This window comes from Nycticebus coucang, chromosome 13, assembly GCF_027406575.1.
Source record: "Nycticebus coucang isolate mNycCou1 chromosome 13, mNycCou1.pri, whole genome shotgun sequence".
Classification (NCBI taxonomy): domain Eukaryota; kingdom Metazoa; phylum Chordata; class Mammalia; order Primates; family Lorisidae; genus Nycticebus; species Nycticebus coucang.
The window spans coordinates 50220140-50243783 of record NC_069792.1 but is presented as its reverse complement, the minus strand read 5'-3'; the positions used below and the strand labels follow the sequence as shown (position 1 = coordinate 50243783).

The following is a 23644-nucleotide window of genomic DNA, read 5'->3' as shown; positions in this document are numbered from 1 at the left end:
CTGTATGAGTAACAAAATATTTAGGGAAGAGTAGAATTATAGAAATAAATGCAATAATTCTTGATTTTTCAGAATAAAAACCTATCTAGGTCCTGTGTGGACTCTTTTTTTTTTGAGACAGAGTCTCACTATGTTGCTCTTGGTAGAGCGTCATGGCGTCACAACTCACAGCAACCTCAAAGTCTTGGGCTTAAGCGATTCTCTTGCCTCAGCCTCCCAAGTAGCTGGGACTACAGGTGTCTGCCACCATGCCCAGCTATTTTTTTGTTGTTGCAATTGTCATTGTTGTTTAGCAGGCCCCAGCCAGTTTCAAACCCGCCGGCCTTGGTGTATGTGGCTGGTGCCATAACCACTGTTACAGGCTTCGAGCCAGTGGGCTTTCTTTTTACATAATTTAAGAAGTATTGATTTATTTAAAATGAATTATTCCTCTCAGAATATTGAAATTTCTAATAGTGTGCATAATGTTTAACTATAACAGGTTCTTCTTGCAAAACGAAAACTGGATGGAAAATTTTATGCTGTCAAAGTGTTACAGAAAAAGTAGTTCTCAACAGAAAAGAGGCAAAATTGCAATAGCTGCTTGTCTTCAGCCCGTTTTCTCAATTAACATGCTTTTTTGTGGGGTGAATAATATAATTGATCCTTTACCTTTTTTTTCCAGCAAAAACATATTATGGCTGAATGTAATGTGCTTTTGAAAAATGTGAAACATCCATTTTTGGTTGGATTACATTATTCTTTCCAAACAACTGAAAAGCTTTATTTTGTTCTGGATTTTGTTAATGGAGGGGAGGTGAGTTTTCTCTTTAGTTTCCTAATATTAATAGTTTAGAAAAAATAGCATAAAGACCGAGTTTTTCTTTTGTTAGTTGTAGAAAAACAATGCATTATCAATAGCTATTTGTTGAGTAGCAGTAATATTCCAGATACTAAGTACAATGCAAGATGCGGAGAAACACAACACAGGGCCCTTAAGCACATGGTACGTATATAGTCGGGAAGGTTCACAGAAGAACGGGGCACGAAGCAGCAGACTTCATGGACAGATTTGTCACCACACTATAGAGCATGAGTAATACACATCAAAAATGTTAGAAAAAAACATGCTTTATAATTTTGATAATTGTTCCAACAGTTGCATATAAATATTACTCCAGTCTATCATCATCTAAAATTTGCATACTATTAAACAAATGAGATGGGCCTCTGAAAAAGGGCTTCATGGTGAAGTTTGGGAAATGTTTCATGGTGTGTCTCCTTGGTGATTCACAGTACGTTTCAGCACGTTAAAGACAGAAGTTCCGCCTTAAGCAAAGCTATGATAAATTAAGAGAATTTTTTCTTTTTTACTGTATAGTTTTCATTTTTGTTTGAACCAATTCTATTAATATTCCCCCCAATTCTGATTCAGGTGGATATTGAATATGCTATGGGAAATGCCGCTACTATGATGATAATTACAGTAACAACTAACATGTATTGAGTATTATTATGTGTCCAGCACTCTGGTTCTTTGCACTTAAGTATTTTGTCTTCACAACAACCTTACTATATAAGATCAAAAAAAAGAGAGAGAGAGAGAGAGAGCCAAAGAAGCTAGGTAGCTTATGGAAGACATGTGGTGAGGAAGTCTTGGAGGCAGGAAGGAACTCAGGCAGTCTGATCCTGAATCTAGTCAGATGACCATTCCCATTCTTCTACTTAATGCTCACAGTTTTCTTTCTTTTTAAAAATCATTTATGGTTAGTTTAGTAAACAAATGAACATTAAAAAGTCTGCTAAAAAAATTTCGTTGAACTGTATGTTATACATTAGACAGTTGTTAAGGGAGAATACAGTTTCTGGGCACTTAATACTTAAAGGTTTTATTGGCCATATTAACCTTCCTCACAAAAGTCAAGTTATTTATTAAGTTCCTAGGATGTCAAAGTAAGAAGAGAAAAAAAACTATATTTAAGGGGTGGTGGGGCAAGCACCAACTTGGCAGTAATTCCTTGCTTGGCTTCATGTGTTCAAGCATCCTTTCTCTCCAGTAAAATTTTGTGCAATTCATCTGTATCCTTGCTAGTTTTTGCCCAGATTAACATAGTAATTGGGATCGTGGTATCCTCATCATCAATTGGAAGATTTGGAACACAGACACTAAGTACATTATTTTTACACATTACGTACGTGGCATATTGGATGAAATCAGAACATTCAGCAATATGTTGCTTTTTGTAGTAAAAAGCATCTTCTTTTACTTCAGTAACTACTACTTTGGATGGCTCCTGATCCTCTTCAGCTCTTGCCACCTTCTGCTTAGCTCGCCAGCGTTTTAGTGCAAAATGAAAAGAAACGGGTTTGTTCTGGGTAATATCTTTGCCAAATAAAGCAGAGTTTCCAGCCAAGGAGCCAGAGCTTAATGAGTGCAAAAGCGAGCTATCTATTATCTTGCCAAAATTAAACAAGGCACTTATTCCTTCTAGTGATGGAATTTTCTTTTTAGGTAAAAGCTTGATCTTCTTTTTAGATGTATCTTTAGTTCTGTTGCCATGGAACACAAATGCTGACTTTCTGTGATTTTGTTGAACCAAATAGGGAAGGAGACTACTATTCAACCACTGTCTTGTTAGTTTTATTCTGAGAATTACTCCTGACATTGTTTATGTGCTGCTGTTTAATATTCTCTAAATATTTCTCATAGTGTTTAAAGGCAGGTGTCAGATCCCAGAGTGGGTTTGCATTCACGTGCTTGGCTAGCCAATCCCGAAAAGAGCAGTTCTAGACTATCAGCTGCTTGTTCCAGGTATTCATATGTGGGCTTTACTAGAAGCAAAGCCACAGGAGGAAGATTGCTGACTGTCCTTGTTAGTTTTGGGATTTGAAATTGTTCTATCGGCCAAGGTGGTGAGGCCATTTTTAGCAACACAACCAAAGTCAGCCTTGGTATCTGTTGCCACCCTTGTGCTGGTTACGCAGTTTCCATTTGATAGTCCTTGCAGAGGCTTCCCTCCAGCACCTCCACCAAATCGAGAAAACTCTACTCCTCCAGAAGGGCCAACCAGGCCTTTCAAGGCTCCTACACGATCAGATTGAGATCTGGCATTTCTGCACTTTTCTTTCTTTATGGCTCTCTTTTCGAGACTTCCTCACTGGCCACTGAGAATTTTTCCACCTCTTCAGCTACATCTTCTTGATCCCAATTCCTAGCTGTCGATTCCTTAGGGCAATTCTTTGGGCCATTTTTTATAACCACCCCAGTGGCTGTCTCCACACTGCAGTCCCTGTTGTAGGTGTCCTGGCATCTCAGGCAGTTGCTGGTCGCTTCTGAGAGCCTGGGAGGACTTGGTGCTCAGCAAGCCCAGAGTCCAGACACCATGGCCCCTGAGCCCAGGCTCTCTGCCTCAGTGAGGGGAGCTGTTCCGTCCACTAGGCCAAGGGCAAAGATTGCTGGGCCAACCACGAAGAGCATGCACTGGGCTTCCGCTGTGTAATGAATCTACCAGCAGAACAAACTGGGTGGCGGGGAGGATGAGGAAAACACACATTTGTAATTTGATCTTTAACATGTGAGTGTCTTCAAAAATTATTTAAACTAGTAGACATGATATCTTTTTTTGTTGTTGTTGCAATTTGGCCGGGGCCGGGTTCGAACCCACCACCTTCGGCATATGGGGCCGACGCCCCACTCACTGAGCCACAGGCGCCACCCTAGACATGATATCTTTACAAAGAGATTGTCCATCTTCCACTCTGAGAGCAGAGAGAAAAAGAATTTTTTTTTTTTTTTTTTTTTTGTAGAGACAGAGTCTCACTTTATGGCCCTCGGTAGAGTGTCACGGCATCACACAGCTCACAGCAACCTCCAACTCCTGGGCTTAAGCAATTCTCTTGCTTCAGCCTCCCGAGCAGCTGGGACTACAGGCACCCACCACAACGCCCAGCTATTTTTTGGTTGCAGTTCAGCCGGGGCCGGGTTTGAACCCGCCACCCTCGGTATATGCGGCCGGGGCCTTACCGACTGACCCACAGGCGCCGCCCGAAAAAGAATATTTTTTAAATTTCCAATTAATATGAGGGTACAAATGATTAGGTTATAATGTTTGCATTTGTTAGGTACAATCCCTGCTGTGGTTGTGCCCTGCACCCAGGCGGTATGCCACGTACCCTTACATCATGCCCGTTAGGTGGGAACACACCAATTCCCCTACAACTTGAATTGAGTTTTCTCTTCTGTGGGCATGTATTAGATTGTCTTCTGGCTTCATATTAGTATATTGGACATATATAGTACTATATATAGTACATATATGGTACATTGGATATTTGCTTTTCCATTCTTGTGATACTAAGAAGAAAGGAAAAAGTATTTCAACCTTACTAGAGTACATTTAACTGTAGAATAAAGGAACTTATAAGAAAGAGCAGTTTCTATCATGTAAATCCAAAAGGTGGTCAGATAAACCTAAAGATCATTTTGGGCAAAGGTCATAAATAGAATCATTACTCAATTATGACAAAAGTCTCTTAATGCTCCTCAAGGTCAGGACAAGATTATGTGTCTTCCAGGTACACTTCCTTTTTTTTTTTTTTTTTGAGACAGAGTCTCACTTTGTTGCTCTTGATAGAGTGCTATGATGTCACAGCTCACAGCAACCTCCAACTCTTGGGCTTAAGTGATTCTCTTGCCTCAGCCTCCCAAGTAGCTGGAACTACAGGAACCCACCACAACACCTGGCTATTCTTTGAGACAAGGTCTCACTCTGGCTCAGGCTGGTCTCAAACCTGTGAGCTCAGGCAATCCACCTGCCTCGCCCTCCCAAGTACTGAGCCACCACGCCCAGCCCAAGGCGCACCCTTCCTTATTCTGTGATGTACCCTACATTGTTCCCACTTTGAAGTTGGCCATTTTATTTGTGTGTGCAGGAGTACTAAGAGATAATGACAGTTTATTGAGGCCTGCAACTTTGCAGCTATTTTACATGTCTTGTTTCAGTGCATCATAGCTCTTTGAAATAACCACTGTAATTGTCTTTCTTGTTTTTTTTTTCCTGAGTCTCACTCTGTTGTCCAAGCTAAAGTGCCATGGCATCAGCCTAGCTCACAGCAGCATCATATTCCTGGGCTCAAAACAATCCTCCTGTCTAAGCTTTCTGAGTAGCTGGGACTACAGGCACTGTAACACCCAGGTTATTTAGTTAGACCCATTTTATAGATAAGGAAAGGAGGCTCAGAGAGGTTAAGTAACTTTCTTAATGTCACGTGTCAGGCCTTGGTTGTTTTTTTTTTTTTTTTGAGACAGTGCCTCAAGCTGTTGCCCTGGATAGAGTGCCGTGGCATCACAGCTCATTGCAACCACCAACTCCCGGACTTAAGCGATTTTCTTGCCTCAGCCTCCCAAATAGCTGGGACTACAGGTGCCCACCACAACACCCAGCTGTTTTTTATTTTGGTTACAGCCGTCATTGTTTGGCAGGCCTGGGCTGGATTCGAACCTGCCAGCTCAGGTGCATGTGGCTGGTGCCTTAGCCGCTTGAGTGACAGGCACCGAGCCCAGGCCTTGGTTTTAACTTAGACATCCTGACTGCAAAGCCCTTTCTTCAGTGCCAGACACAGTTCCTTGACCCTCTAAATGCAGACGAGATTCTACTGCAGCTTTCCTGCTTTATGCATATGTGGTTTCCTCACGCTGTTTTAGGCCTTTGCCTCTGGGCCCTTTTTTTACACAGTGACTGCTCTTAAACTGAACAGGAAAGATGGGAAGAGGTAAGCTTGTCATTTAAAAGGTAAAACTTGGCTAAGATGATGAGAAAAAGCATAAAGTATAATAGAGTGGTAGGATGGGTGGAGGAGGAATTGAGTGGGGCAGTAGGTAGACAAGGAATAAAGATGAGGACAGACAGAAAGGGAGAGGCAGGAGTGTGGTTTCATCACGTGTTCCCTACTATTATACTGTTATTTACCTCTCGATGGGTCATACTTAGATTTTAACCTTGACACGTGATACTTAATTTTTGTATACTGCTTGATGCCTTATTTGGAACAGAGTATAGACATATAAGTTTTGTGACACTGGGCAGATAAACAAGCCTTTTGAGACCTTGGTTTCCTCATTCATTTTCTGCCTCTAAATTGTTGAATGATGTTTATGTGGGAGATATCAACATAGAGATGGTGGTAAAAATCATTAAAAGGATAAGGTTACCAGGGAAGAGTATTTGGAGAAAGAATAATAGTGGCAAGGGCAGAATCCTTGTCATCCCTGCTGCATGTGGAACCAGAAGGAGCAGAGACGGAACTCTCCCAGACCCAAGGGACCTAAAGGGACCTATTGGAAAGGTCGCAGGCAGGTAACCTAATGGCTAAAGGCCACCTTGTAAGAAATCAACTTAAAAATTAGGAAGTATGAGGAATGAACTGCAGAGTCCAGCCGCTGCTCTGCTCTAGCCAGTTGCCACCACATTAGAATTTAAGGCTAACGGTTCAGAGCTCCCCTCACCCCTTTTTTTCTTTTTCAGAAGACACCAAAACTAAAGAATTGTTAGCCCCCCAAATTCGCAGTTTTTAATGTTATCACCTAATTTAGATTTTTCCATTTTAATTTTTTTTTTTTTTTTTTTGTAGAGACAGAGTCTCACTTTATTGCCCTTGGTAGAGTGCAGTGTCATCTCAGCTCACAGCAACCTCCAAGTCCAGGGCCTAGGCAATTCGCTTGCCTCAGCCTCCCGAGTAGCTGGGACTACAGGCACTTGCCACCATGCCCGGCTGTTTTTTCATTGCGGTTTGGCTGGGGCCGGGTTCAAACCCACCACCCTTGGTATGTGGGGCCGGCGCCCTACCCACTGAGCCACAGGTGCACCCCTAATTTAGATTTTTCTGAAAATAGTATTTGGCTCAAGAAAATTGTGTCTGTGGACTGTGTTTGTTCTGCTAACCACTAGTTTTCCATCTTTGAATAGGGTTTGTTTTTTTTTTAATGAAAAAAAAGCCCAAAATGGCAATATTATATCTTCATTGATAAGTCTTTTCCTGAGTGATTGCTTGAAAGGGTGAGGACACTGCTATATTGCGGATTGAGGGATAAGTGGGAGAAGAGTGACATTAGCCAGGTAAACAGGCACATGCTTGCAAAGAGAGGGTAATTGGTAAGTGGAGGATGTGAGAAAGAGAGTTACACTTCCGTGCTTTGGTGAGTTTTTATCTCATGTTCGTAGTCACAGAACCAATTCTATCTTTGTATTTACGGAATGTGTCTATTTAATGCTGTGTCCAAATGAGCCTAACATTCTCTCTCCCCACCTCTAATTTTACAGCTATTTTTTCACTTACAACGAGAAAGGTCCTTTCCTGAACACAGAGCTAGGTTTTATGCTGCTGAAATTGCCAGTGCATTGGGTTACTTACACTCCATAAAAATCGTGTACAGGTAAAATTTTAAAATATAACTTGTAAAAATTTCTTTTTGATAATTTTATTTATTTAGGTTTATATTCAGTTTTGCTTTTCTTTCTTTTTAATTTGATAGAGACTTGAAACCAGAAAATATTCTTCTGGATTCAGTAGTAAGTGTTCTCTTTTGACTAGTTCTCAATTTGGTGGTGGTTGTATGGTCAGAGGAAGAAAGTCTCAGAGGTTCCATACTGCATGATTCCATTTATGTAACATTCTCAAAATGACAAAACTGTAGAGATGGAGACCAGATTGGTAGCTGCAAGGAGACAGAGTTCGTGGAGATAGCACAAAGATAAAGGGTTAGCAGGAGGGAGGTGCTTTGTGATGGATAGTTCATGATCAGTACGTGTATGATTGCATGGAACTGCACACACATACACAAGTATGCTATAAAAAACAGTGACAACTGAGCCAGGTTGGTGGTCTGGCTGACAGTACTGTACACCATCAGTTTCCTATCTGATACTGTACTGCTGTTACGTGAGATGTCAGCATTGGGGAAGTGGGGTGAGAGATACATCAGACTCTGTATACTGTTTTTGCAATTTCCTGTGGATCTGTAATTATGCCAAATAAAAAAGGTTTTAAAATTTGTCAATTTATATGCTTGCCTTGTTTTCTCTTATTGCTCCTGTATTTGTCAGGGACATGTTGTCTTAACAGATTTTGGGCTTTATAAAGAAGGAATTGCTATTTCTGATACCACCACAACATTTTGTGGGACACCGGAGGTAAGAAATATGTCTCATTTGTCATTCATATAATCACATAGAAAGTGCAAATATGAATCACAAATTGCATAGCATATATAAATTTGAAATAAGAAAAGTAGAATAAAGACTGTCATTTCTGCTTCTAAACAAGTGGAAATATCGATAATCATCCTTTTTATACATTTAGAGTTTATCGGTAGTTGGTATTTTTAATTATTTATTATTTATTTATTTATTTTGGGACAGAGTCTAAAGCTGTGGCCCTGGGTAGAGTGCCATGGCGTCATACCTCACAGCAACCTCAAACTCTTGGGCTTGAGCAATTCTCTTGACTTAGCCTCCCAAGTAGCTGGGACTATGGGCGACGGCCGCAACACCCGGCTGTTTTTTTTTTTTTTTTTTAATTGTAGTTGTTATTGTTTAGAAGGACTGGGCCAGGCTCAAACCCGCAGGTACTGGTGTATGTGCCTGGCACTGTAACCACTGAGCTACGGGTGCCACGCCAATAGTTGGTATTTTTAACTATAATTGTGAGATACCACAAGACCCTTTTGAATAATCCAACAAAGATAAATTATGCTGGCGGTGCCTGTGGCTCAGTTGGTAACGCGCCGGCCTCATATACCGAGGGTGGCGGATTCAAACCCGGCCCTGGCCAAACTGCAACCAAAAAATAGCCGGGCGTTGTGGCAGGCACCTGTAGTCCCAGCTACTCGGGAGGCTGAGGCAAGAGAATCGCTTAAGCCCAAGAGTTGGAGGTTGCTATGAGCTGTGTGAGGCCACTGCACTCTACCGAGGGCCATAAAGTGAGACTCTGTCTCTACAAAACAAACAAACAAACAAAATAAATAAATTATGCTTGTTTTTAATGCTAAAAATTTACCATAGAGTTCTTTAAAGATTTAATTATATTTCTAATCCTTTAAAAAAAAATCATGAACCAGTCATGGAAATGTCCAAAAATTGATTATGTTTATGGTTGCATAATTCTGTGAATATGTTTATAGCCGTTGAATTTTAGACTTTAAATGGGTGAATTGTGTGGTATGTGAAGATGTCAACAGAGCTGGGGGTTTTGTGTGGTTTTATGACTTTATTTGATGTGTCTGACAATCACTGGTTGGTTCTCATCCATGTTGACCCTGTAGATTTTTGAAAGTGGTATAGTAAAACTTTTTTTTTATTATTATTTTTTGTTAAATCATAGCTGTGTACGTTAATGCAGTCATGGGGTACAATGTGCTGGTTTTACATACAATTTGAAATATTTTCATCAAACTTGTTAACATAGTCTTTATGGCATTTTCTTAGTTATTGTGTTAAGACATAATTTATATTCTACATTTAGTAAGTTTCACATGTACCCTTGTGAGATGCACCGTAGGTGTGGTCCCACCAATTACTCTCCCTCCAGCCATCCTCCCTCCCCAGTAAAACTTCTTTTATGAGCTAGAGCAAAATATTAACATTGCCTATATCTGGATTATAGCTTTATTGGTTTCTATTCTGTTTTTCTATCTGGTTGTAATATTTTATAATAAAATTATTTAACAGAAGAAAATAAAGCATTGAATGTGCGGAGAAAAGTGAATCAGAACTCATTAACCTGGCTTGCTGCCTGTGGCACAGTGGTTATGGCACCAGCCACGTACACCAAGGGTGGCAGGTTCGAACCTGGCCGGGCCAGCTAACAATGACAACTGTAACAAAAAATAGCCGGGTGTTGTGGTGGGCACCTGTAGTCCCAGCTACTTGGGAGGCTGAGGCAAGAGAATTGCTTAAGCCCAAGAGTTGGAGGTTGCTGTGAGCTGTGACGCCACCACACTCTACCAAGGGCAACATAGTGAGATTCTGTCTTGAAGAAAAAAAAAAGACCTCATTAACCAGAACATCACATTCTCTAATATTGTTTGTTAGTGGAAAACATCTTTTTGTGACAATAATCCTTACAATTTATTTAAAAGCCTTATTCTCACTTCACACATGTGTTCAGATTTAAATTGTCTAATTTCAGTGTATCTGTAGTGATCTTAGATGCTATGAAATGTTTCAGGATTACCATGGAGTACTTGCAAGTACAATACTGAAAATGTATGATAAACTAGCTCGCATGAACCTTTGAATTGACATCAGAAACTTAATGTGAAGTGTCTATGAGTAACAATTATTTATCTTGAAAAGTATTTTTTCTTTTTCTTTCTCTTTTTTTTTTTTTTTTTGTAGAGACAGAGTCTCACTGTACTGCCCACGGATAAAGTGCTGTGCGTCACGCAGCTCACAGCAAGCTCTAACTCTTGGGCTTACTCGATTCTCTTGCCTCAGCCTCCTGAGCAGCTGGGACTACAGGCACCCGCCACAACGCCCGGCTATTTTTCTGTTGCAGTTTGGCCAGGGCTGGGTTTGAACCCGCCACCCTCAGCATATGGGGCCGGCGCCCTGCTCACTGAGCCACAGGCGCCGCCCGAAATGTATTTTTTCTTTATTTCTCTCTAATCATAGCTCTTGGATATATTTGTAACTATTTCTATTTTGGTTTATACATGAAACATTTTTGTGTGTGTATATTCATTTTATAGTTAATCATTCTTTTTTTTTTCCTTTTAAAAAATATTTTTAAAGAGTACAAGTTGAATTCCATTACATGTATATACTGTACAGTGGTGAAGTCTGGGCTTTTAGTGCACCCATCACCCGAATAGTAAATTGTACCCCATAGGTAATTTATCTCTTTTTTTCTGATTTTTTTTTTTATTATTATTGTTGGGGATTCATAGAGGGTACAATAAGCCATATTACACTGATTGCATTTGTTAGTTAAAGTCCCTCTTTCAATCATGTCTTGCCTCCAGAAGGTGTGGCACACACCAGGGCCCCACCCCCCTCCCTCCTTCCCTCTCTCTGCTTTTCCTTACCCCCCATGACCTTAATTGTCGTTAATTGTCCTCATCAAAATTGAGCACATAGGATTCATGCTTCTCCATTCTTGTGATGCTTTACTAAGAATAATGTCTTCCACTTCCATCCAGGTTAATACGAAGGATGTAAACTCTATATTTTTTTAAATAGCTGAATAGTATTCCATGGTATACATATACCACAGCTTGTTAATCCATTCCTGGGTTGGTGGGCATTTCTTAGGCTGGTTCCCCATTTTGGCGATTGTAAATTGAGCTGCAATAATCAATCTAGTACAAGTGTCCTTATGATAAAAGGATTTTTTTCCTTTTGTGTAGATGCCCAGTTATGGGATTGCAGGATCAAATGGGAGGTCTAGCTTGAGTGCTTTGAGGTTTCTCCATACTTCCTTCCAGAAAGGTTGTACTAGATTGCAGTCCCACCAGCAGTGTAAAAGTGTTCCCTTCTCTCCACATCCACGCCAGCATCTCAGTTTTGAGATTTTGTGATGTGAGCCATTCTCGTTGGGTTTAGATGGTATCTCAGGGTTGTTTTGATTTGCATTTCTCTAATATATAGAGATGATGAACATTTTTTCACATGTTTGTTAGCCATTTGTCTGTCTTCTTTAGAAAAGGTTCTATTCATGTCTATATCATGTGGATTAACTTGAGTTCTCTATAGATCCTAGTTATCAAGCTTTTGTGTGATTCAAAATATGCAAATATCCTTTCCCATTGTGTAGGTTGTCCATTTGCTTTGGTTGTTGTCTCCTTGGCTGTACAGAAGCTTTTCAGTTTAATGAAGTCTCATTTGTTTATTTTTGTTGTTGCAATTGCCATGGCAGTCTTCTTCATGAAGTCTTTCCCCAGGCCAATATCTTCCATTGTTTTTCCTGTGCTTTCTTTGAGGATTTTTATTGTTTCATGCCTTAAATTTAAGTCCTTTATCCATCTTGAATCAATTTTTGTGAGTGGGGAAAGGTGTTGGTCCAGTTTCAGTCTTTTACATGTGGATATCCAGTTCTCACAACACCATTTATTGAATAGATAATCTTTCTCCTAAGGTATGTTCTTGTTTGGTTTATGGAAGATTAGGTGGTTGTATGATGTTAGTTTCATTTCCTCGTTTTCTATTCGATTCCAAGTGTCTATGTCTCTATTTTTGTGCTGTCTTGACCACTATGGCTTTGTAGGACAGCCTACAATCTGGTATACTGATGCCTCCAGCTTTATTTTTATTACTAAGAACTGCCTTAGCTATACGGGGTTTTTTCTGGTTCCATACAAAATGCAGAATCCTTTTTTCCAAATCTTGAAAGTACTATATTGGTATTTTGATAGGAATGGCATTGAATAGGTAGATTGCTTTGGGAAGTATAGACATTTTAACAATGTTGATTCTTCCCATCCATGAGCATGGTGTGTTCTGCCATTTGTTAATATCCTCTGCTCTTTCCTTTCTGAGGATTTCATAATTTTCTTTATAGAGGTCCTTCACCTCCTTCGTTAGGTATATTCCTAGGTATTTCATTTTCTTTGAAACTATGGTGAAGGGAGTTGTGTCCTTAATCAGCTTCTCATTTTGACTGTTATTGGTGTATACAAAGGCTACTGACTTGTGTACATTATCCTGACAATATCCAAACTTGTGGACAATATCCTGAAACATTACTGTATTTTTTGATGACTTCTAGGAGTCTTGTGGTTGAGTCTTTGGGATTCTCTACGTATAAGATCATGTCAGCAAAGAGGGAGAGTTTGACCTCCTCTGCTCCCATTTGGATTCCCTTTATTTCCTTGTCTTGCCTAATTGTATTGGCTAGAACTTCCAGCACTATGTTGAATAGCAAAGGTGACAGAGGGCAACCTCGTCTGGTTCCAGTTCTAAGAGGAAAAGCTTTCAGTTTTACTCCATTCAGTAAAATATTAGCTGTGGGTTTGTCATAGATAGCTTCAATCAGTTTTAGAAATGTGCCACCTATGCCTATACTCTTCAGTGTTCTAATTAGAAAAGGATGCTGGATTTTATCAAATGCTTTTTCTGCATCTATTCAGAGGATCATATGATCTTTATTTTTGCCTCTGTTAATATGGTGGTTAACGTTTATGGACTTGTGTATGTTAAACCAGCCTTGCATCCCTGGGATGAAGCCTACTTGATCATGATGTATGACTTTTTTGATGATAAGCTTTAATCTATTGGGTAGGATATTGTTGAGAATTTTTGTGTCTATATTCATGAGTGAGATTGGTCTGAAATTCTCCTTTTTGTTTGGGTCTTTTCCTGGTTTTGGTATCAGGGTGATGTTTGCTTCATAGAATGTGTTGGGGAAGATTCCTTCTTCCTCAGTTTTTTGGAATAATTTCTGCAGGACAGGAATAAGCTCTTCCTTGAAGGTTTGATAGAATTCTGGTGTGAAGCCATCTGGCCCAGGGCATATTTTGGCTGGAAACTTTTTTATTGTTTCTTTAATCTCAGTGCTTGAAATTCTTCTCTTCAGGAGCTTTATTTCTTCCTGGCTAAGTCTAGGGAGAGGGTGTGATTCCAAATATTGATCCATTTTCTTCACGTTGTCAAATTTCTGGGCATAGAGTTTCTGGTAGTATTCAGAGATGATCTCTTTTATGTCTGTGGGATCAGTTGTTATTTCCCCTTTATCATTTCTGATTGAGGTTACTAGAGGTTTTACTTTTCTATTTCTCGTTAGTCTGGCAAGTGGTTTGTTTTATTTATTTTTTCAAAAAACCCACTCCTAGTTTCATTAATTTTCTGTTTTTTTTTTTTTTTTTTTTTTGGTAGTTTTTGGCCGATGCTGGGTTTGAACCCACCACCTTCGGCATATGGGCCCGGCGCCCTACCCCTTTGAGCCACAGGCACCACCCTTAGTTTCTGAATGATTCTTTTGTTTTCAATTTCATTGATCTCTGATTTGTTTTTGGATATTTCTTTTCTTCTACTGAGTTTAGGCTTAGATTGTTCTTCTTTTTCCAATTCCATAAGATGGCTTGTGAGTTTGCTGATGCGCTCTCTTTCTGTTTTTCGAATGTAGGCATCTAAAGCAATAAAGTTTCCTCTCAAAACTGCTTTTGCAGTATCTCACAGGTTTTGGTAGCTTGTGTCTTCATTGTTGTTATGCTCAAGGATGTTAATGATTTCCTGTTTTATTTCTTCCTGCACCCATCTGTTATTCAACAGAAGGTTGTTTAATTTCCATGCGGTTGTGTGGGGTCGAACATTTTTATTAGAGTTGAGTTGCACCTTTAGTGCCTTATGGTCTGAGAAGATACAAGGTAAAATTTCAATTCTTTTTATTCTGTTGATAATTGTTTTGTGTCCCAGGATATGATCAATTTTGAAGAATGTTCCATGGGGTGATGAGAAGAATGTATATTCTTTATTTTTGGGATGGAGTGTCTATCAAGCACAGTTGTTCTAGGGTCTCATTTAAATCTCTTATATCTGTGTTTAATTTCTGTTTAGAGGATCTGTTCAGCTCTGTAAGGGGAGTGTTAAATTCCCATCTTATTATGGTATTATCTGATATCATATTGCTCAGACTGAGTAAGGTCTGTTTCAAGAATCTAGGAGCATTTAAATTAGATGCATAAATATTTAGATTTGAAACGTCTTCTTGTTGTATTTTTCCCTTGACCAATATAAAGTGACCATCTTTGTCTTTTTTGACTTTATTTGCTTTAAATCCACATGTATCTGAAAATAAGATTGTAATTCTTCTTTTCTTCTGAATTCCATTTGCCTGAAAAATTGTCTTCCAACCCTTGACTCAGAGTTTTAATTTGTCTTTTGAAGCCAGGTGTGTTTCTTTCAGACAACAGCAAATGGATGGCTTGTGTTTTTTAATCCAGTCAGCCAATCTATGTCTCTTCAGTGGGGAATTCAAGCCATTAACTTTTATTGAGATAATTGATAAGTGTGGTAGTATTCTATTCATCTTATTTTGTGAGAGTCCATTGCTTATTTTTATCTTTTGCATCAGTGAGGAGGTTAGGTTCTGTCCTTTAATTTCTGAGTTCTTACTTAGCTGCTGATCCATTGTGATGGTGAGTGATAAGAGCAGGTTGAAGTATTTTCTGTAGAGCTGGTCTTGTTTTGGCGAATTTCCTCAATGTTTGTATATCCGTAAATGATTTGATTTCTCTGTCAATTTTAAAGCTTAGCTTAGCAGGGTACAAAATTCTGGGCTGGAAATTGTTCTGTTTAAGTAGATTAAAGGTAGATGACCATTGTCTTCTTGCTTGGAAAGTTTCATTAGAGAAGTCTGCAGTCACTCTGGTGGATTTACCCCTACAGGTCAACTGACGCTTTTTCCTGACAGCTTGCAGAATCTTTTCTTTTGTCTTGACTTTGGACAGGTTCATCAATGTATGTGTCTTGCAGAAGGTCGGTTAGAGTTGAGGCGACCTGGGGTCTTATATCTCTCTGAAAGCAGTGTGTCCGAATCTTTGGTGATATTTGGGAAATTTTCTTTTATAATATTCTCTATTATGGCTTCCATTCCTCTGGGGCATTCTTCTTCCCCTTCTGGGATTTCTATAACTTGAATGTTGGAACGCTTCATGAAGTCCCATAATTCTGACAGTGAACGTTCTGTTTTCTCTCTCTTCTTTTCTGCCTCTTTTACTATCTGAGTTATCTCTAGAACTTTTTCCTCTGCATCTGAAATTCTGTCTTCTGTATGGTCTAACCTGTGGTTGATAGTTTGCATTGCATCTTTAAGTTTTATAATTGACTGCTTCAGTTCCTTCAGCTCCGCTATATCCTTTCTATATTCTTCATATCGTTCATCTCTTATTTGATTCTTTTTTTGGATTTCCTTTTGGTTATTTTACACTTTATTAGCAGTTTCCTTCATTGTTTCCATCATTTCCTTCATTGTTTTCGTCATGTGTTTTTTCAATTCCCTTTCTGTCATTCCTAACATTTCTTTATAGGTGGAATCCTCCAGTAGCTAGCTCATGGTCCCTTGGAGGGGTTGTTCTGGACTCGTTCTTCATGTTGCCAGGAGTTTTCTGCTAATTCTTCCTCATGAGTGATTTCTTTTACCTGTTTCCTTGCCCTAATTTTCCTTTCACTTCCTCTTGCTCTTTAAGTTCCCGTGCCTGTGGAGTAATGTTTTGATGAGTCCTTTTGGTACAGGACCAGAAGAATGAGAAGGTTGAAGAGCAAGAAGGGATAAAAGAAAGAAAGAAAGAACAAAAAGAAAATAGCGAAAGGAGAGGGTGTGGATAAAAGGGAATACTGACAAAAAGAAGAGAGGCACAGAAAGAGGGAGACAGAGCAATATAGGTGTTCAGTAGGATACGTTGACACAGCCTTAAAAAAAACCCAACCTCTGGGGGTACCCGGTTGGGTGGTTCCCTTGAGGTCAGCAGCTCTTTAGTAACCTGATCACACATAGTACCCCACCTCTATCAAGTAGAGAGGAAAGACAAAAATCCTATCAATCAAACCAAAACAAGCAAACAGAAAACTTTACGGGATAAAATTGGGTGAAAAAACAAATAATAGCAGTAGAAACACTAGCAAAAATGAAATTCTGGTTATTGAAAAAGGCAGCAATGGGAAATTGTATTTAAACTAGAAAGATGGAGAAAGAAAAGAAAGAAAAAAGAAAAAAAATGTCTACGGAAACGGTTCAAATTAAAAAAGAACAACAACATCAAAATAAACAAAAAGAAACAAAGAAACAGCAACAACAACAAAAAAAAACAAAGCAGTATATATATCTTTTTGAATATTGTCTGGGCAACAGGTGGTCTTCTAGGGTATGAGATGTTAATTACAATGCTGATACAACTGGAGGCCTCTGCTGATTTGTCAAACCCCCCTTAATCTCTCTTCAGCCCTCTGAAGAGGCACTTTAAACTTCTAAACTTGCTAAACAGAAGCTTTTCCAGGAAAGGGCTTGTCGCTTGGATCACTGCTGAAGTGGCTATCCACTTATCAGTGTGCCAAAACCAGTCTCACTCTGCCCCTGAGGGTTAAAGCTGTAAGGTGGCTTAGTCCCCGCTTTTAGGCTGCTCAGTCAATAGGTTACTAGCTCCCACACGATCCTTGCTCTGCGACCCTGAGGGCGGAGCTTGCTGGGGCAGTTCTCTCACAATACCTCCCTGAGGCCCACAGCCAAACACTATTAGCTCCGTCTGACTCAGCAGCTCAGTCTGGGGCCATAGACAATGCCCAGAATTCTCTGCACTCCTGCTCAAGCTCTCCCCAAGGCAGTTCAACTGAGTGCCAAGTCCAAAAACACCAAAACAGTTCACAGGTAAGGCCTTTCCAGTTTGCAGTCTCACTGCTACTGTACTTAGAGCTTCCGGTGAGATTAGACCCATCGAACACACGTGACCACTTACCAGTTTTCCACTGTTTTTGTCCTCCTCTTGGGGTCTAGAAGTCTCTTGCTGACTCCCTGTATCCTCAAAGTATTATATCTGATTATAGGCAGATCCCACCAGCCAGAGATGCCTGGAGTCTTATCTCCCCAGACTCATGGTGCCCAGATGGTAGGGAAGCTGAAACTTGGCTGCCATCTTGCTCTCTATCACCCCATAGGTAATTTTTTATCACTCACCCCCTCCCACCTTTCTCCTTTTCTGAGTCTCCAGTGTTCATTATACTTGAGGTCCCCAACCTTTTTGCTACCAGGGCCAAGTTTCATGGAAGACAGTGTTTCCGCTTAAGAGGGGAGGGCATGGGGCAGGCAGAAGGTGGAGCTCAGGCACCAATGCTATACAGCCCAGTTCCTAACAGACCATAGACCAGCAAGTACTGGTATGCAGCCCAGTGTCTGGGGACCATAGTATTATGCCACTCTGTGTCCTTGTGAGCTACAGTTTATCTCCCACTTATAAGTGAGAACATGCAGCATTTATTTTTCTACTCCTCTGATACTTAGGATAATGGCCTCTATTTCCATCCAAGTTTCTGCAAAAGACATTATTTCATTCTTTCTTACCAGTCAGTTGTACTTCATGGTGTATGTATGTGTGTGTCTCACATGTATATCCCATTTTCTTTATCCACTCATCAATTCATGGGCATTTAAGTTGATTCTCCCCCCCCCCCAAGATAGGGGCTTGCTGTCTTCTCAACTAGAGTGCAATGGTTGCATCATCATAGCTCCTTGTAACCTTGAATTTCTGGGCTCAAGTGATCCTCCTGTCTCAGCCTCCTGAGTAGCTGGGACTATAGTTATGCACCACTACACGTAAAGACAGGGTCTTGCCCTTGCTCAGGATGGTCTCAAAATCCTGGCCTCAACCAGTCCTCCCACCTCAGCCTCCTAGAGTGGTAGGATCACAGGCACATAGGCCACCTCAGACACATAAGGCCCACCTGAGCCACTACACCTGGCCTCAAAACCTTTCTTAATTCCTGCAGGTTTTAGAAAGGAAACCACAAGTATTTTTGGTCATCTGAATATAAATGTGACCAGAAATTATTATATTCTTTTTATATATGTTCCTATTTCTTTGGATCACAAAAAAGGTTATGAGGAAACTATTTCCTTACATGTATTTCACATGGGAAGGGGTAATATATTTTCAAATTTAAAATTCAATTCAATATTTTATTATATTTGTGAAATTGTGATTACATTGTTTACAAATTAAAATGTAAATAGCCATCTAACAATTCACACTTTTCTAAATAATATGTTAGAGAAGAATATAATTCATTCTTTTTTCACTGAAAAGAAAAACACGTATTATAATTGCTACATGAATTTTTTTTCCAAGGGAAAACATTATGAATAATGAACGTCTCAAATAAATTAATCTTGGCTTGGCGCCCATAGCATACTGGTTACAGCACCAGCCACAAGTACCAAGGCTGGAAGGTTTGAATCTGGCCCCGGGCCAGCTAAACAACAATGACAACTGCAACAACAGCAACAACAAAAATAGCCAGGTATTGTGGCAGGCACCTGTAGTCCCAACTACTTGGGAGGCTGAGGCAAGAGAATCGCTTAAGCCCAAGAGTTTGAGATAGCTGTGAGCTGGGATGCCACAGCACTCTATCCAGGGTGACAGCTTGAGACTCTGTCTCAAAAAAAAAAAATTAATCTTATGAAAGACTTTCCCCCAGATACCTACTTTACCTATGCAGTATCATAGATTCTACATTTGCTGTCCTTTTAATATTTGTATTAATATTTGTCTTAACTGTTTCACAGTTTCTGAGAAGTGCACTAATCCATGTATTTTGAAGTGTCCCAGTTGGTACTGCCTATGAACCACTGGAGAATATACAACATCCAAACCCTTTTCTAGAGAATATGTTTTAAGTGTGATAATAACACCTACAATTTGCTAAATTTCTCAATTATTTTTAAATTTTATGTTGAGTTCCTTTAATATTTCATTCTTTTCTACAGTACCTTGCCCCTGAAGTAATCAGAAAACAGCCTTACGATAATACTGTAGATTGGTGGTGCCTTGGTGCTGTTCTGTATGAAATGCTGTATGGATTGGTATGTATTTCTATACTTTTATTGATTATCATTGATTTGGTTCTCTCCTCTCTTCCTTAATAATCTGATGGACATTTAGACAATACTAACTAAATAGTAATAGCCTGGTTAAATCAATCCAAAACCATATTAGGAATATGTAGAGAAAGAAAAACTTTTCATTCTGTTAACAATTTTTTGAATTAATATGATTATTTCTCTGTCATGCTAATCATTCAAGTATTCACATCCCACTAGCATTTTTAGAACTAGACGCCTAGTTGCAATATTAAAATTACCTACATTTATTCGGTTTACCCTAACATTATTCTAATTTCAAAAAGATGGTAAGGAAAAGACTTTGGTATTTATTAAGATACAGGCCAGGTGTTGTGGCTCATGCCGAGCACTCTGGGTGGCTGAGGTGGAAGAATGGGCTGAAGTGAGGAGTTCCAGACCAGCCTGAGCCAGAGCAAGACCCCGTCTCTACAAGAAATAGAAAAATTATCCAGCTGTGGTGGCTGGCTATAGTCCCAGATGAGGCAAGAACTTAGAGTTTGAGGTTGCAGTGAGTTATGATGAGGCCACTGCACTCTAACTAGGACAACAGAGCAAGACCCTCTGTCTTAAAAAGAAAAAAACAACACACATAATTTCAGAAGATAATGTCTCTTCATTTTTGTCTTTTACTTTATTTTTATAGGCTTTTTCTACCACTGGAGAGTACCTTGTATTTTCTTTCCTGAAAACACCATGTCCTAAAGATTTTATTCAAAAAAAGTGATGTTTACTATGTTGTCAGTTTCCCTGGTTTTTATTAGTTCAAGACACAGAAGGCCAGCCAGAGCTCAGATAAACATGAGTAAGGTTGTTTTACTACATTGAATTAATATTGTTCCAACCCAGAGCCAACGATTTATGCATCTTTTTTTTTCTTTTTTTTTTTTTTTCGATTTATGCATCTTATACAGTTAGCTTACATAGCTTTATAGAGTAAATGTATGGTTTTCTTCAGGCTTTTGGAAATATTTGGAGTAGTTTCCAGACTTCCATTGTGGTCCTGGAAGTGTTCAGCAGCCTCATGCTGGCAACTAGGTGCTAATCCCTAAAGCTGCTACTACCACCTGAGACCTGAGTTAGAGTGTGTAGTTTGCTTTTTCCTGAAAATTGTGGAGATTTCAGTAAAATTCAGCACAGGAAGAAAAGAATTTTATATCTTGCTTTCTTCAAGCACAGTTATTTACCATCTTGATATTTCAGAATCCTTTGAATTTCCTTAGAGAAAATATGAAATATCATTGTATATAAAATGCACTTGATTCAAAAGGGAACATTGTAAACATACTTAAAGCGGTGCATCTTACAAGGGTATATGTAAAACTTGGTAAACGGTCTATAAAGCTAGTGAATGATGCCCCATGATCATATCAATGTACACAGCTATGATTTAATAAAATAAAAAAATACTTAATAAGATTTTATTGATGCTTTAAAAATAGTTATATTTTAAAATACAAAAGTTTTTTCTTTCCTACAAAAAAAGAAAGTTGATAAACCTATAAAACTCTCTTAACTTTAAAACTTATTTTTACTTTAAACTTTTTAATTCGATGGTTAATCGGCTAATGGTCATGTTGAAGGTATACCCCAGGTCTTTAGTCTCTGATACTACATTTTTATCCAGTGACATACATCTATAAAGCTGTCACTATCATAAATACTTAGGCAGGAGCATTCAGCTCTCTATCTCTACTGGAAATCTTTTTGTTTTAGTGAGTTTATTCCCAAGTCTCAAATTATTTAATCTATCTTGAATCTCTGTTTCCAGTGGTTCTATCATTTGCCTATAATGAGGTTGGTGGTTTTCTCTAAAACAGGTCTACAGGATGCTATTGAACGAATTAGCCGTAAGCTTGGTGATGTGCTGGGTTTTAGAATCTCCTCGCATTGGGAGATGCAGATCTGCACACTGCAGATCTCTACACAATTCTAAAGGCCCAGGCATTTCTGCAAATGTCCACCTCTGGACAGTCCTCCCTTCAGATCAAAGCCAAATCCAACTATTATAACCCCATTTTGGCATAATTCAATTACCTCTAAGTTTATTTTACTTTTTTTTTTTCAACCTCCTTTCTATTGCCGAGATGTTGCTGAAATGTATGACAACATCCTTCACAAACCCCTAAATTTGAGGCCAGGGGTGAGCCTCACAGCCTGGTCCATTCTGGAGGAACTCCTAGAAAAAGACAGGCAAAATCGACTCGGTGCCAAAGAAGATTTTGTATGTAACATGTTTCCCAGTTCCAGCTTTATTTAAGCTTATTTAAAATTTGGAGATACCTCTTTATTTTATGTAGTATTAATGGAATGAACATAACTATTGGAGAATAGCACCATGGGATAAAAGCATACTTATCCCCACAGTTTTTTACCTGTGTTTATATAAAACTATACAGTATTTAAAACACGCTTACTTACATTCTTTCATTTGATCCTTACAATTTGATCCTCTCCTCATCCTCCACATCCAGCTGTCATACCCTATTATTTAATTTTATTTTTTATTTGAAGTTCTCCTCCTCCCTTCTTTCAAAAAAATGCTATGTGGTGTTATGTTTTTAACTACCTAAAGTATGGGTTTTAGTGTTTTATTTTGGTGTCTTTATTGCTAAATAACATTAGCATTACCATAAAATAATAACAAAGTAAGCTTTTTGTTGGGGTTTGGGGGCTACCTAACCTTTTAAATCATTTTCTTTAACAAGAATTTAAGGCGCCTCCTATCTGCCTGAGGCAGGAGGTTCAATGGTTCAAAAGGTTCAATGCCTTTTGCCTTGAACTAACATCAAATGACCTTTTTTTTGTTTTTAATTGGTGGCACTACCCACTCCAGCTGGTATCTCTCTCAACAATTTTCTATCTATTGTTTCAGTCAGTCTTGCTAATATTTCACACTTCCTTGTCCTTTTATTGGTCCTTTTATTGAAATCACTGGAAGAAATTGCAATTGTGGATGAATCCAGCTGTCATCTCCTAGGCTGCTGGACAGTGCTGAATGAAATAACGTAGCTGGGCAGTTTCAAAGCGCTGTGGCATTATAGTCATGAACCTCCTCTGTGCTCTAGCACTGTCTGGTAATGCTCCTATGTTTCTGTAGTTAGCTTACTCCCCTACTCTCTCTACTATACCATGCCTTCTCTCCAGACTTCTAGATTCCTTTTATGCCTCTTCTACACGTTTAGCAGATTATCTTGCCTTCCATTTCACATGGAAAATAGAACCATCAGAGCAGAACTAACCCAGCCACCTGCTAACAAATTTGAAGTCCTATTTACACCTGTCATTTTCTTCTTCCTACTATAATCGAAAAGGTCTGTTTCTGCATGTACACTGAATCCTGTCCCCTTGCAAGGAACCCACATCATGCCATTTTTTGCTGCTCAGATAACTGCTCCCTTTTGTTCTGATTCTTTTCGATCAATAATTAAACTTTATCAAATCTATTGCTTCATAAAACACGAAAAAAACCTTCAAGTCTACCATCCTGCAAGACACTGCTCTGCTTCCCCTCTTAGCCAAACTTACTGAAAATTTTCTGTATTCACTACTTCTTTACCATGCTCTCATTTTTCAGTCTATTCCAGAATAGCCAGTAGAGTTGCTAAATAATCTGTTCCTCTGCTCACACTCTCAGCAGCATTTAAATGCAAACCAGCATTTCCTGGTTTTCTACAAAAGCATACATCTCATCTCATGCTTTTCTGTATTTTGGGCCCACTTTCGCTATCTCTTGTATAAGCTCCTCTTCTTTAACCTATTAAGTGTAGCAGTTCCTTGTTGTCCTAAACCCTCTTTTCTTCTAAGCTGTCTTCCTAGACAGTCTCATCTGGTCTCATGATTGTGGTTATCTATCTGTCTTTATCTCACACAGTTATATCATGAGTCCAGAGCTCTCTTTTGCACTTGCACAAAATTTGCCTGCCTAGCACTACCACTTGGATTTCTTGAGAGAACCTTAAACATGACATGTTCAAAATTGAGGTAGTGTCCTCCTGTGCTTCCTTGTAGTTTTGTTTTCTTTTGTTTGTTTGAGACAGAGTCTTACTTTGTTGCCCTTGGTAGA

General features: G+C 39.2%; 1 protein-coding gene across 1 annotated transcript in view; it reads left to right on the top strand.

Moving 5' to 3' along the window:
* The first annotated feature begins 676 nt into the window (after nt 1-676).
* Nucleotides 677-23644, top strand: part of LOC128563134 (serine/threonine-protein kinase Sgk3-like) — a 33161-nt gene continuing 10193 nt past the window's right edge. Inside the window, exons 1-6 of the mRNA XM_053558249.1 lie at nt 677-796; nt 7299-7411; nt 7511-7547; nt 8082-8168; nt 19447-19542; nt 21623-21802. Coding sequence (XP_053414224.1) covers nt 677-796; nt 7299-7411; nt 7511-7547; nt 8082-8168; nt 19447-19542; nt 21623-21802 — 633 coding nt within the window. The remainder of the gene's footprint in view (nt 797-7298; nt 7412-7510; nt 7548-8081; nt 8169-19446; nt 19543-21622; nt 21803-23644) is intronic.